The sequence below is a fragment of the Bos indicus genome, chromosome 10 (assembly GCF_029378745.1).
Source record: "Bos indicus isolate NIAB-ARS_2022 breed Sahiwal x Tharparkar chromosome 10, NIAB-ARS_B.indTharparkar_mat_pri_1.0, whole genome shotgun sequence".
In the NCBI taxonomy this organism is placed as follows: domain Eukaryota; kingdom Metazoa; phylum Chordata; class Mammalia; order Artiodactyla; family Bovidae; genus Bos; species Bos indicus.
In genome coordinates, this window is record NC_091769.1 from 43,146,367 (window position 1) to 43,160,383 (window position 14,017).

Below are 14,017 nucleotides of genomic sequence, written 5' to 3' on the forward strand. Positions count from 1 at the left end.
AACACCACCCTTATGGCAGAAAGTGAAGAGGAACTCAAAAGCCTCTTGATGAAAGTGAAAGTGGAGAGTGAAAAAGTTGGCTTAAAGGTCAACATTCAGAAAACGAAGATCATGGCATCCGGTCCCACCACTTCATGGGAAATAGATGGGGAAACAGTGGAAACAGTGTCAGACTTTATTTTGAGGGGCTCCAAAATCACTACAGATGGTGACTGCAGCTATGAAATTAAAAGACGCTTACTCCTTGGAAGGAAAGTTATGACCAACCTAGATAGCATATTCAAAAGCAGAGACATTACTTTGCCAACAAAGGTTCGTCTGTCTAGTCAAGGCTATGGTTTTTCCCGTGGTCATGTATGGATGTGAGAGTTGGACTGTGAAGAAGGCTGAGCGCTGAAGAATTGATGCTTTTGAACTGTGGTGTTGGAGAAGACTCTTGAGAGTCCCTTGGACTGCAAGGAGATCCAACCGGTCCATTCTGAAGGAGATCAGCCCTGGGATTTCTTTGGAAGGAATGATGCTAAAGCTGAAACTCCAGTATTTTGGCCACCTCATGCAAAGAGTTGATTCATTGGAAAAGACCCTGATGCTGGGAGGGATTGGGGGCAGGAGGAGAAGGGGACGACAGAGGATGAGATGGCTGAATGGCATCACTGACTCGATGGACGTGAGTCTGAGTGAACTCTGGGAGTTGGTGATGGACAGGGAGGCCTGATGTGCTGTGATTCATGGGGTCGCAAAGAGTCGGACATGACTGAGCGACTGATCTGATCTTATTGTGTGCTGATGATAATTACTAAGCACCATCCTTGGAGAAAAGGATACTGCAACAATTAATCAAAATAAGACTAAGAGAGTCTTGGAGTAGGAGTTCATTTTAATTGTTAAAACTGCTGTCAAGTCAAGGTATGGTCTCAGCAATCAACATAGCTGGGAGATAGATTAGCAATCATTTGTGAAAACGGAGAACCTAATAAGGACAATCTCTGCTTTAGGGTGATTTGAATGTATACCCTCAGAGTTCTGGCTCTCCTTGGGAAGCAATTTTGGGTCTGCCATAATTTTAGCCTAGATTGTGTTATAAGTGGATAGAACAGTATACCTCTGGCATTAAAAAGCAAACAACAACTCCTGAACCTCACCCCTGCAAATTCACAAAAGGACTCATTGAATGCCCAGCCTTAAACAATGTAACCTCCTAATACAAGATACAGAAGAAAGTGGTTTGCAAATTTACATTAATCATATGAAATATGAAATAACTTTCTCTACACTATTATTATATATGAACAACTTATAAACAAGTTGAGGCTGTCTGCCAAACATGATCTTGGTTTTAAAATGAATGGACCTATAACCCTTCTTTTTAGCAGTAAGTATCTAATAGGAACACATTTCTATTTGGCTTGCTTATATTTCATGATAATAAAACAATGCTATTTGCACCTTCCTGTTAGCTATACCATGAGAGTATGCATCTAACTCAACCAAAAGCATTAACAAATTAGAAAGAAAAATGAGTGCGGGGGGGGGGGGGGGGGGGGGGGGGGGCAGAGCGGGGGGGGGCGGGGAGAGTGGAGGATGGGGGGAGGGTAAAGAATATATTCCTATTTTATTCTACTGGAAATTAGCATCTGGTGCACAAAAACAGTGATAATAGTCCAAGGCATGCTGGAACTGACTTGTATTGGACTCATAAATTTTCAGAAATTTTGCAAGTTAAATGACATTAAGCTGGTATTTTGAAATTGGCTGTGGTGAGAGTGTTTATACCACAGAAACAGGCAACTGCTATAAACGAGGCTTCTCTGCAGCCCAAGAGTCTGTTGTTGAACATTTACTAGGACACCAATAGGTCATACTGATTCTTATCCTGAAAGTGACATTAGTGCAGTTCTACATTAACTTCAGTAGCTGGGATGTATAAAGAGTTCTTATAATGTAGCCTAAAGATCATCAAAAGCCAAAGATATTTAGTAAGAACTTATGATAACTTATAATAGACTTCTTCTCAAGATGATAAAGAAAAAGGGGCCAGTAATGAAACAGTTATAACTAAAGCTTGCTTGACTTCATATGTAAAAATGGCTTGATAAACCTGGGGTGACAATACACAAGTACAACAAAAACAGTAAACGGGCAGAATGAAGACCTTCATTTTACTAATTTTTAACATAAATTCTTGACTGATTTGTTCCAATTTTAAAGTTTGAAAATAAACCTCCCAATCTTTTTAGAGCTTTCACTGAGACATGTTTGATAAAATTCTAGGCTATCAAACCATTCTCAGAAAACGCAAGAGATATAATATTCCCTGTAACTTTAAATGGTAATGCTTGGAGGCCACACATGAGAAGCTTCTATTTAAGTCTGAAAAGTACTAGAACTCAATGGTTTTAGGAAGTGTAGGGGGAAAAACTGATTTAAAAAAAAGTGAATTTCTTTGCTTGAGAAGTTGATAAAATCTGAAAACTATCTTAGAAAACTTATTTATTTAGTAACTCCAAATATTAACTGACAACAACTAAGACTTTTAACTGCTGGGAATCACTAAAATTTTTCTTGGTAAAATACTTTGTATGTATCAAATTGCCTCTGGCAAACAGAGATCATAAACTATATGTACATGATCCTCTGTGCTTACTTGGGAAACTCTACTAGAAAGCCCATGCAGGTTGAACCTGTTCTGCTTCTTCTATAGACAAAAGCATTAATACTTTAACATAAAGTAAAAAACACTTACCAGCACCAATTTCTGTAAACCATGAGGATGCAGAGTTCAAATTGATTGTCTCAAACTGAACTACCTGATTTAATTCGGTGCCTTTGCTAATAGCTACACAGACCATAGGATATTCTTGTTCTGGTATTACCAGCATTTCAAAAACATTCAAAGGACTTGGCAAAGGAAAATCAAAGTGCTGCAAGAAAAAAGGAGCATAATTTAGAAACAATCTTCTCATTCATTCTGTTGCTGAATAAATTCAACAGAAAGGCTTTCATTTTCTTGATTGATCTGATTCTAAGAAATGACTCCCTCTTACTGGCACAAAAACAAACATACAGATCAATGGAACAGAATAGAGAGATTAGAAATAAATCCACAGACCTATGGTCAACTAATTTACAACAAGGCAGCATTATGAAAGTGGGACAGCCTCATGTAAATCAATAAGGTTAGAATACTCCCTCTTACCATATACAAAAATAAACTCAAAATAGCTTAAAGACGCACAAAAATTGTAGCAATATTTTCTTAGATCAGTCTCCTAAGTTAAATAAAGAAATAAATAAAAACAAAAATAAACAAATAGGACCTAATCAAACTTAAAAGCTTTTGCATAGCAAAGGAAACCATAAATAAAACAAAAAAGAAAATGTACAGAATGGGAGAATATATTTGTAAATAATGTGACCAACAAGGGCTTAATTTCCAAAGTACATATACAGTTCATATAACTCGAATATCAAGAAAAGAAAAAACCCAATCAAAAAATTGGCAGAAGACCTAAATAGACATTTTCCCAAAGAAGACATACAGATTGCTACTAAGCACATGAAAAGATGCTCAACACTGCTAATTATTAGAGAAATACATATCAAAACTACAATGAGGTACCACCTCACACAAATCGTAAAGGCCACTATTAAAAAGTCTAGAAATAATAAATGCTGAGGAGGGTTTGGAGGAAAGAGAACACTCCTACACTACTGGTAGGAATGTAAATTGGTATAGTCACTATGGAGGTTCCTTAAAAAACAGAAAAGTGAGCTTCCATATGAACCTGCAATCCTACTCCCGGAATACCCTGGAAAAGATGAAACTAAAAGATAGACGCGCCCCAGCATTCACAGCAGCACTATTTACAACAGCCAAGACATGGGAACAATCCAAGTGCACATCAACAGATGACTGGCATAAGACGTGCTGTATATATTCAATGGGATATTATTCAGCCATAAAAAGAATGAAACACTGCCACTGCAGCAACATGGATGGACCTAGACAATATCATGCTTAGTGAAGTAAGTCAGACAAATAATATATGATATCACTTATATGTGGAATCTAAAAAACAATACAAATGAATCTATATACAAAACAGAAACAGACATAAAAAACAAAGAAAGGGAGTGGGCAATGGATAAATAAGAAGTCTACATATACAAACTACTATACATAAAATACATAAGCAATAAGGATTTATTGTGTAACATAGGAATCTATATTTAATACCTTTAATAATCTATCATGAAAACAATCTGAAAAAAGAAATATACAACTGAACACTTTGCTCTATACCCGAAACACAATATAATACTTCAATTAAAAAAATGACTACATCTAAATGATCATGATAAGGATCAGTTTTCCATAAACATATATTTTAGAGAATTGGCCACATTCTTCTTTATGAGTGTGTTATTTCTGGAAGTTTATTAATATAAAATAAAGATGAAATCTTTAAAGTCTTAAGAACACAAAAGCCCCTAAACCAAATAAATACCTATAAACATGATCCTGGCTGGTAGCAATGGGATTCTACAATTTTAGGTTCAATTATACATTAGTGTTTTCTAAACAAGACAATGTAAACAAAGGAATATATACCTTTATCAACATGAATTTCTGCATTGGCTCATACCACTGAAGTAAAACAATTCCAGACTGTAAAGCTCCACAGAGGTATTTATGTCCCGTGTAAGGGTTTCTGACTGGAAAGAAACAAAACAGACACACCCAAAACACTGAATATTTTTATATGAAAACATAACGTTTAGCTAAAAGCAACTACTGAATTATACTCACCCAAAAGCTAACTCAGTTTTCTTTACAAAGGCAGTGCTGATACATTGTTGTTGCTCAGTTGCTAAGTCATGTCGGATTCTTTGTGACCCCATGGTCTGGACAACATTGGATAGTCTCAGGATGGGGAATAATCAGGCCATAAAGACCAACCATGCAATTTAGGGTAGGGGCTTTGGGTCATGCAGTATCACTTGACCTCCAGAAGGGCTAGATACTGAGGTCAGCCACGTGGGCAGTCGAGCATGCCTACGTGATAGAGCCCTAGTAAAACCTCTGAACGCTGAGGTTGTTGAGTAAGCTTACCTAGTTAGCAATGCTGTGTATTATCACACATCACTGCCTGAAAAGTAACACTATCCACACTCTATGGAGGACAACAGAAGCTCTGCATCTTGTATCTTTCCTGGGCTCTGCCCTATGCACATCTTCCTTTAGCTGATTTTAATCTATATCCTTTCCCTGTAACAAATCAAAGCCAAGAGTATAACCACTTTCAGCGATTTCTGAGTCATATCAGTGAAATTCTGACCATGAAGGTTATAATTGGTAAACTTATTATTGGTAACAGAAGTGAGAGTGGTCTTGTATGGACTGCTCCCTCTAACTTCAGAGTTGGCCAGAGTCCTGAAATAATAATGTTCATAAAGCACTACTTAATAACTGTTAAGTAAATAGTAAGTGCTAACTGAAAGCTAGGATATTAGCAGAGAAAGAGCCTTAGGGACTGTGGTTAAAAAAATCTGAGGAACATTGTGCTCCGAGAAAGCATCGGGTCAGGGCTATTATCTTCAAGCGCTTTTATGCCATGTCCCACTATACATTCCTGTGCTTCAGTGGCCCCTTAACTCCTTATTTAAAACGAATATAAAGCTTCCCTTCCTTTATTTAATACTCTAAGAACTTTACAGATAATTTTAAAGATGTTAAAAGTTCTAACCATTCAGTTTGAGAAATAGTATTTACTCACCTATGCAACATTTGTGGCAGCCCTTTGTATCAGGAATCTTTGTGGTTAAAGCAAACTTTCTGTAAACACAGGACAATATAAATGTACTCTACTACAGTGGTTCTCAAACAGTAAGTGATCTGTGAATCAGTTCCATCAGAATTAGTCAAGGAGCTTTAAAAAAAACCATCTTAAACTATGACTCCAAACTATATGATAGCATAGGTCTGAAGTGGGGCCTGGGAATTTATATCATAAAACACTTATCTTTTGAATTCTATATGACATTTACTTTAATGTAAACTACCTTTCAAAATTAAGACAAAGGAAGTTTTTCAGTGGGCAAGAAGACTGGTCGCTTTAAAAATAGACACTAATTCCCCTCACTCCCAGCAGAATCAAAATATTTAGTACCTTGGTAGTATGCGATCTGGAAACCTATGAGTTTGAATATGGGCAGCTAGTCCTGGTTTTTTGGCTTGTTCAAACAAAGCAATAAGATTATGAGAGTAGAGTTGAAAGGTTTTTCCTAAAAAAGAGAAACATGTTATTTTTATTAGAATTATTTAAAATATAGAAATATAATTTTCAAGCAAAAGAAATAATAATTACCTTCTAAAATGATTGAATCCAGACATGTTCCAAAAAGCCAAGCAAAATAGAAAAACATAAACAAAAATACATAGTTAGTACTACTTTGAAAGATAATAAGTAAAATAAGTTTTAGGGAAGTAACAGATAATTGTGTTTCCCAATACATTAATTAGATATATTTTGACTAACAGGTCAAAATTAGATATATTCTGACTAATAGGTGATCTGGACAGAATATATGTAAACCTTAATGAAGTGAACATAGAAAAAGAAATTGTTAAAACATTTTTGCAAAATAGGCTGAGTCACGATGATGCACATGTGATTATTTCAGTACAACATGGAAAACTATATAATCACTACATTATCTTTCTGAGCTACTCCTACTTATGAATAATCTACCACATAACCTTGGATTAAAACTGATTGTGAAAGAAGTGTTAAGATAACACTGAAATACTAAGAAAAGTAAAGCAAACTAATACTATATGCCATAGGATATAACAGGGCTACAAGTATGTGCTATCATTATTCAGGATAACTGGACTATGATTTCTATATCAAAACCACATATTTAATCCACATTAAAAAGGGGAAGATATGGTAAATATCTGACTCCTTACTATATATGACATGGTACTATAACAGTCCCAAATAGTATCTATCATTTTACTATGAGAAAACATGAAAAAGAGTGACTTTATCCTCACAATATTTTCTGTATCTTTTCAAAATGCAGCATTCTGCCTAACACTATACCACCCTTCCTTTCTCCAGACCCCTTTATATATAACTAGTTACCTAAGCAGCTAACACATGTACATGTATGTACACTCATGCACAGAAATGCAGACTCTTAAACAGAACGTTTTCTCTTATTGAGCAATGCTACCTATCTTCATTCAGTTCCACAGGTAATTTTAAGTAGAATTTGGAAATAACTAATTTATAGGCTAGCTTTTTCCTGCCTTTCTATAGTTATTTTATAAATATATAAAATGTACTCTGTGTGGCTTTTAAGCTTATTCACACAGACAGGTATATAAAAGTGGTTGGAGGAAAGTGACTCTATATGAATACAAATCAGAATTGTTAATTCAAATAGAATTAGGTTTATTTTCATAATATAATATGATATATTAATATTTTATTAGATAAAAGTAAAAAAAAATTGGGGGACTCAAAATCAAAGAGAATAAATAGTCATTTGAGGACCCTAGTTTTTAAAAAGACATTTGTGGAGAATCAAATAATATGCTCATTGTAAAAAGTGTCATTAGCTCAAATACACAAATTCCTGAAGAATCTCTACTAGGTGATGGTTAGTAGAAGAGTTTAAGTTATATATACTTACACACACATACTTAAAATTATGATAATGACATTTCTTACATTAGCCACAATTCATAATGAGTTAAAACTGTATCAGCACTGATGTTTTAAAGCATGAGTAGCTGAAAGGAATACTTAATAACAAAAAGTCTGACAGTACAGTAAATAATAGCTGGGATATTATCATCAGAGTATCAAACAAAACTGAAAAAAAATTAAGCAATGTTAAAATAACTTAGTTATTCAAAGTGGAGAAAGGCATGAGTGCTATTTTAACAGATGACAGCATTAGGATTAAGGAAAGAGAAAAATAATCAACTATCTTGTACAGTGGTCCCATCACAAGTATTGTTCCAGGACCCCCATGCAGATACCAAAATCTGAGGTTGCTGTAGTCCCTCATATAAAATGATGTCATGTAGCACTTGCATATAACCTATGCACACCCTTCCATATACTTTAAATTATCTCTAGATTATGTATAATACCTAATACAAGTAAATGTTATATAAATAGTGACCCAGTGCCTGGCAAATTTCAAGTTTTGTTTCTTTTTGGAATTTTCTAGAATTAAAAAAAAAAACAAAAAAACTTCTATCTGCAGTTGGTTGAAGCTGTACATGCAGATACAGAGAGCCAACTATACTATCAGAATGAAAGCAAGTAGCGAACCTTTAGGTAGCCACTTAAATCCAAAATGTAAGAAAACTGTTTTTGGCAGGTAACGACTGGGAAAAAAAAAAGCCTAAAACAACACCTGTCTATCCCCAACAAAACAAAAAGAGAAAAGCACAAACAACAAAATTAGAATAGACTGCTCCAAAACCTTTATGATTATTTTTAGGACTTTATAAAGTTTTAGTCCAAGTTGGCTAATAAATATCTGGTTCAGAATTCTGCCAGCGAACATCTCTAAGTCTTCACAGTTCACTAAGCACTCTTTACATCTCACTTAATCCCCCACAGCAATCCTGTGAGGTGGCTACTGTTACTAGCCTCCTCATGTTACAGTTAAGAAAACTGAGAGCAGCAACATGGATGGATTTAGAGATGATCACACTAAGTGAAGTAAGTCAGAAAGAGAAAGACAAATACCATATGAATCACTTATATGTGGGATTTAATGTGACACAAAGAACCTATCTACGAAGCAGAATCAGACTCACAGAAGTAGAGAACAGACTCACTGGTTGTCAACAGGGAGGGGTGGTGGGGAAGGGTGGACTGGGAGTGTGGGCTTAACAGATGTACGCTATTACATACGGAATATATAAACAACAAGGTCCTACTGCATAGAGCACAGGGAACTATGCTCAATATCCTGTGATAAACCATAGAGGAAAAGAGCACGAAAAAGAATATACATGTGGAAAACTGAAATATTTTATAGCACAGCAGAAATCAATATATTGTAAATCAACTACACTTCAATTAAAAAAATTAAAAATAGATATAATTTATGAAAAAAAAAAGAAACCTAAGGCCGAGAGACAAGAGACGGTGACTGGCTCAAGATTAAAGAGAAGGAAGCAGCTGGATCCTCTGATTCCTTCCCGTCAACTGCTGATTCTCAGTGGAAGGCAGGGATGGGGGCAGGAGCAGAGACTGTGAAAGAGACGGCCTCAGGGGACAATCACTGTCAGCTGTGTAGCTCTTGGGCATGTGTGGGAAGTACAGCTTTAACTGACAACAGGGTTTCTTCCTATTCTACACCGGTCAAAAACACCTACAAGCCTTAAGGTTAACTATATTAGATTATAATTACCCTAAATAACAACACTTTAAAGTAATATATATTAGAATTACATTTCTCTGCTTGTCCATGGTTTATTTATCATATTATTTTCATCATATACATACCTGACAATGACATTAAAGTATTGTTGATGACATAGAGCCAAGTACATTTCCGTGGAAATAACTATTAAGAAAAAAGTAGATAATTAAAACCCTCTAATTTCATTCCCTTACCCCTCAACCTCCAAATTTCAACAGTCTGAGAGAGTAGAAAAATAACTATTTCTACCTTTCAGTAAATTATTACAACCTTACAGAAAAAAATCTTCATACATGAACATATAAAGAGTATAATTTCACCACTTTAAATATTTAAATCATAAAAATTAAAACTGGGGCCCATATAAATTGACCTAAAATTAAGATATTTCCTTTATTCAATTAGTCCAAGCTGATTTTTTGAGTTAAAACTCCTAAATTACCTGTTCCATCGTTGCCTCATGTAGTTCATTGAGATTCAATGTATAAATACCATCTTCAGTTCCGAAAATAATGTATTGATCTAAAATAGTTGAGATAAATCACCAGAATTTATTAACATTTTCTGAAATCATTCATTAAAATAATGGCCTTATATTTTAATGGTATTAAGAATTAGATAGCCACCCACCCATCCAAAGAAAAATTATTTTGTAAAACCCATGCTACCTTCTTTAATTCTTTCCCCAATTCTTCATTTTTTAAAAAGTAGATATATTGTTACTAACTCTGCTTTATATTACTATAAAATTTTTTAAAATGAAATTTTCATTACATGTCATCTTATTCAAACACAGTGAAAAAATAAGAAAGAAGTAAAACTGTTAACAGATGTCAATGGATTGTCAATGTATGCTAAAACTAGTCAGTGAAAGCTTGATGAGCAAGAGGATATTTATCAAGTCTCAATGTATCTCCATGCTAGCTACCTATCAATTATTTTGGGAAATTAATTAAGCAATTACTTAGGGAAAAATAGGAACTTGACAGAAGAGAAGGTTAGTGAACACCACCTTAACCAACTGGTCAATGTTAATGTCACTAGCACTTGGACAACTTGTTACCTAGTGCCTTCTGACATGATGAACTGAGAAGAGCACAAAAACACTTCTGTGATATTCCTTCCCAAAATACATAATTTGATCTACATATGAGGACTCATTGGACAAACCCAAATTAAGGGACATTCTACAAAATAAGCAGCCTCAAAATATGGCATGATCAAGTGAGACAGAAAAGTTGAGAAACTTTCAGACTAAAGGAGACTAAAGGCATGATAGGCAAATCCAACATGTGAACTTGAACTAGATGTTGGTTTGGGGGTAAAAAAGAGAGGAAAATGAAAGACACTCCTGGGATAATTAAAAAAACTTACATATGGACTGTGGATTAAAAAACAGTATCATATCAATGATAAAGCTTCTGATCTTTATAATAGTACTGTGCTTATATAAGAGATGATCCTTGCTCCTAGGAAATACAAAGTGAAGTATAAGGGGAAGAGGAGCATGGTGAAGTGATAAGGGGAAGAGGAGCAGCTCACCCTTCAAATGATTCAGAAAAAAAAATGCACATACAGATAGAAAAGAGTAAAACAAATGTGGCAAAAGGATGAACACAGATACTGTTGCTGCTGCTGCTGCTAAGTCGCTTCGGTCGTGTCCGACTCTGTGCGACCCCATAGACGGCAGCCCACCAGGCTCCCCAGTCCCTGGGATTCTCCAGGCAAGAACACTGGAGTGGGTTGCCATTTCCTTCTCCAATGCAGGAAAGTGAAAAGTGGAAGTGAAGTCGCTTAGTAGTGTCCGACCCTCAGGGACCCCATGGACTGCAGCCTTCCAGGCTCCTCCGTCCATGGGATTTTCCAGGCAAGAGTACTGGTTATATATAAAATGGATAACCAACAAGGATCTACTGTGTAGCCCAGCAAACTCTACTCAATATTCTGTGATAACCTACATGGGAAAGAACCTCAAAAGGAATGAATATACGTATGTGTGTAAATGAATCACTTTTCTGTACACCTGAAACTAACACAATATTGTAAATCAACTATACTTAAATAAAAATGAATAAATAAATAGTATGGTTTTGGTGAGGGTGTTAAAAAAGAAACTTTTGATGATTCTGGGTATATCAGAGTTTCTTGTACTATTTCTCTAGCTTTTCTGTAAGTGTAAACTTCTAGAAAAATAAAAAGTTTACAAATATTAAAAAAAAATTTGCTTACTGTTAATATTATTTTCTGTTACACTTTCTAATTATGGCACATAAAGCAGATAATTACACAACCTATCTTTATGACTGCATTGAAGTAGAAACAAACATTTCCAGAACAACTTCCACTGCCTAAGCTCTGCTAATTCCCAGACAACCAGGTTGGCTCCTTTCTTCTTTGCAACAAGGTGAGTATTATGAGTATTTTATGTTATAAATGATCACACTGAGAACCAGAGGTATTAAGTATCTTTTCCAAGTCACACAGTAATGACAGCTAGGGAACTCAACCCATATATATTTGATTCCAAATTTTCCCCATGTGTTATGCTTCCTCACTTTAAAATCACACAGCCTAAATTTTTAAGAGTAAATTTTACTTTATCAGTTCAGACTTTCAAAAACATTATAATAATACAACAAATTCTTGAATATCATGCAGATTCCACAAATGTCAACATTTGCTACTTTTGTTTTTATCCTTCCTTCTCTCTGCACACACAGTTCCCCCCTTTCCTGAATTAAGTTATAAGCCTGATACCCCTTTATTCCTAAATATTTAAATTTCTTTAAAAAAAAAAAAAAAAGGTCTTACATAACTACAGAAAAATGATCAAAATCAGGATATATCAAAATCAGGGAATCAGGATATTCAGGACACTGACACAATATATTATCTAATATCTTGACTCTGAGATTATCAATTGGCTCAGTACTGTCTTTGTAAATAAAAGAAAAATGCCAAATTATGGTTGCAATCAGTTGTGACGCTCTTTCATCTCTTTTAATCAGGAATTGTTCTTGTATGCTCTAAAATTCTAATGCTTTTAAACCAAAACTACCTATTTAGGTTGTTACACATACTATTTAGTCTCTAGGCTGTATTTTTTAAAGTAAAAAGCCCTCAGTTCAGTGATCATAAAAATCCTTTCCAATAATAAATACTTTGTTAGAAAGGTATATAAAAGTTTCAGAAATGTTACCTTTTGTATCAGGATGTATCCAAGATGTTGCACAATTAATTTTCAAAGGGCAGCCATCAAAAACTTTGGAAAAACATGCTCCCATCTTATTTAAAAAGAAATGTTGAGTTATTTGATTAGATAATTTTTATATTCTTAGAAAATAGCTGAAGATTATTATGAAACGCTAAACTAACTCTTATTTGCATATACTTACGGTCTCACTATACAACAAAATTCATATTTTGATATATTGATTAACTCCTTCTATCAAGAGAGTTTCATACTCTTTCCTTGAGTAATCCTCTATTTTAGAGCAAAAATATCAGATTTACCAAAACATCTACATATATCAATGATACATTCTAGGTACCTAAGTCACAAATTATCTTTACAACTAAGATTTAATAATGAAAACAATGACTTTATTGAGTAACATAACAGTTATATTTGCAGTTTACCTCCATAATAGTGATGAGACAAAAAGACTAATATTTAAGCTTAACTTCTACTGTATAAAAAGAAACAATTTAAAAGGCACCCATTCTTATGACTGGCTGAACTACATTACAGAGAGGATCTACTGAAAGGCCAGAGAACAGAAGCTTCTGTGTTCCTTTCCACTGTTTATAGTTCAATGTAAAAATGACTTCAGGCATAGAAAGATATTTAACCCACATAATGAAGAGGATACAATACTATTAATATCATCACATTAAAGTGAAATTGGCCTTTGTAGGCTAGTTGAAGAACTCAACTCTCCGTATTTATAAAAATGGAAATTCACCCAACTCTAACTAACTGACTCAAATAAGGGTACAAGATTGGATTCACGGTTTATTCAAATGAATTTGACGCCTCAGTATTTTATGAATCCTTTCTTTCAACACCTTACGACAGCAAATAAACAATCTTCAGCTTCTAAAGAAAAACTGACAAATGGTTCAAATAAAAATATTCCTTACCAGTACTTTTGGGGTTGGTGGAAGGCCATTGATAACTGGTTTCTGTGGGAAAAATAATTTGTAATACTGTAAGACCTCTTAAAGCCTTAAAAAAAAAACTTTATACATTTAGAAGTCCAGTTATTCCAAGTCTTGAATTAAATAGACTATGCTCCTTATATGATACAGTATTAGTTACAACTAATCACCAAATGCCTGTTATACATACAGGGAAGTCCCGCTTGTCCTTTTTTCGTGGTAACTGTGGTGCTTGTGCTGATCCTTCTGTGTTTTCACTAATCAATTTTGAAATACCATCTCCATTTCCTAAAGAGAATCACAGTTAAAAGTTGGATGACCATACAAATAAAAAACTTATTTGAAAAATAATTTCCCTTTCCCCTCAGTACTTGTTTTGCATTTGGGTGATCCTTCA

At 34.6% G+C, this 14,017-nt stretch overlaps 1 protein-coding gene across 2 annotated transcripts in view; it reads right to left on the minus strand.

Annotated features, from left to right (window-relative positions):
• The window catches only part of MAP4K5 (mitogen-activated protein kinase kinase kinase kinase 5), a 126,516-nt gene that overhangs the window by 16,203 nt on the left and 96,296 nt on the right, over positions 1 to 14,017 (minus strand). For both annotated transcript variants that reach the window (XM_070797392.1, XM_070797391.1), the window contains exons 18-26: positions 13,811 to 13,908; positions 13,603 to 13,644; positions 12,659 to 12,743; positions 9,902 to 9,981; positions 9,543 to 9,603; positions 6,171 to 6,285; positions 5,778 to 5,836; positions 4,613 to 4,716; positions 2,744 to 2,921 (exon numbers count right to left, since the gene is read on the minus strand). In XM_070797392.1, coding sequence (XP_070653493.1) covers positions 2,744 to 2,921; positions 4,613 to 4,716; positions 5,778 to 5,836; positions 6,171 to 6,285; positions 9,543 to 9,603; positions 9,902 to 9,981; positions 12,659 to 12,743; positions 13,603 to 13,644; positions 13,811 to 13,908 — 822 coding nt within the window. The remainder of the gene's footprint in view (positions 1 to 2,743; positions 2,922 to 4,612; positions 4,717 to 5,777; positions 5,837 to 6,170; positions 6,286 to 9,542; positions 9,604 to 9,901; positions 9,982 to 12,658; positions 12,744 to 13,602; positions 13,645 to 13,810; positions 13,909 to 14,017) is intronic.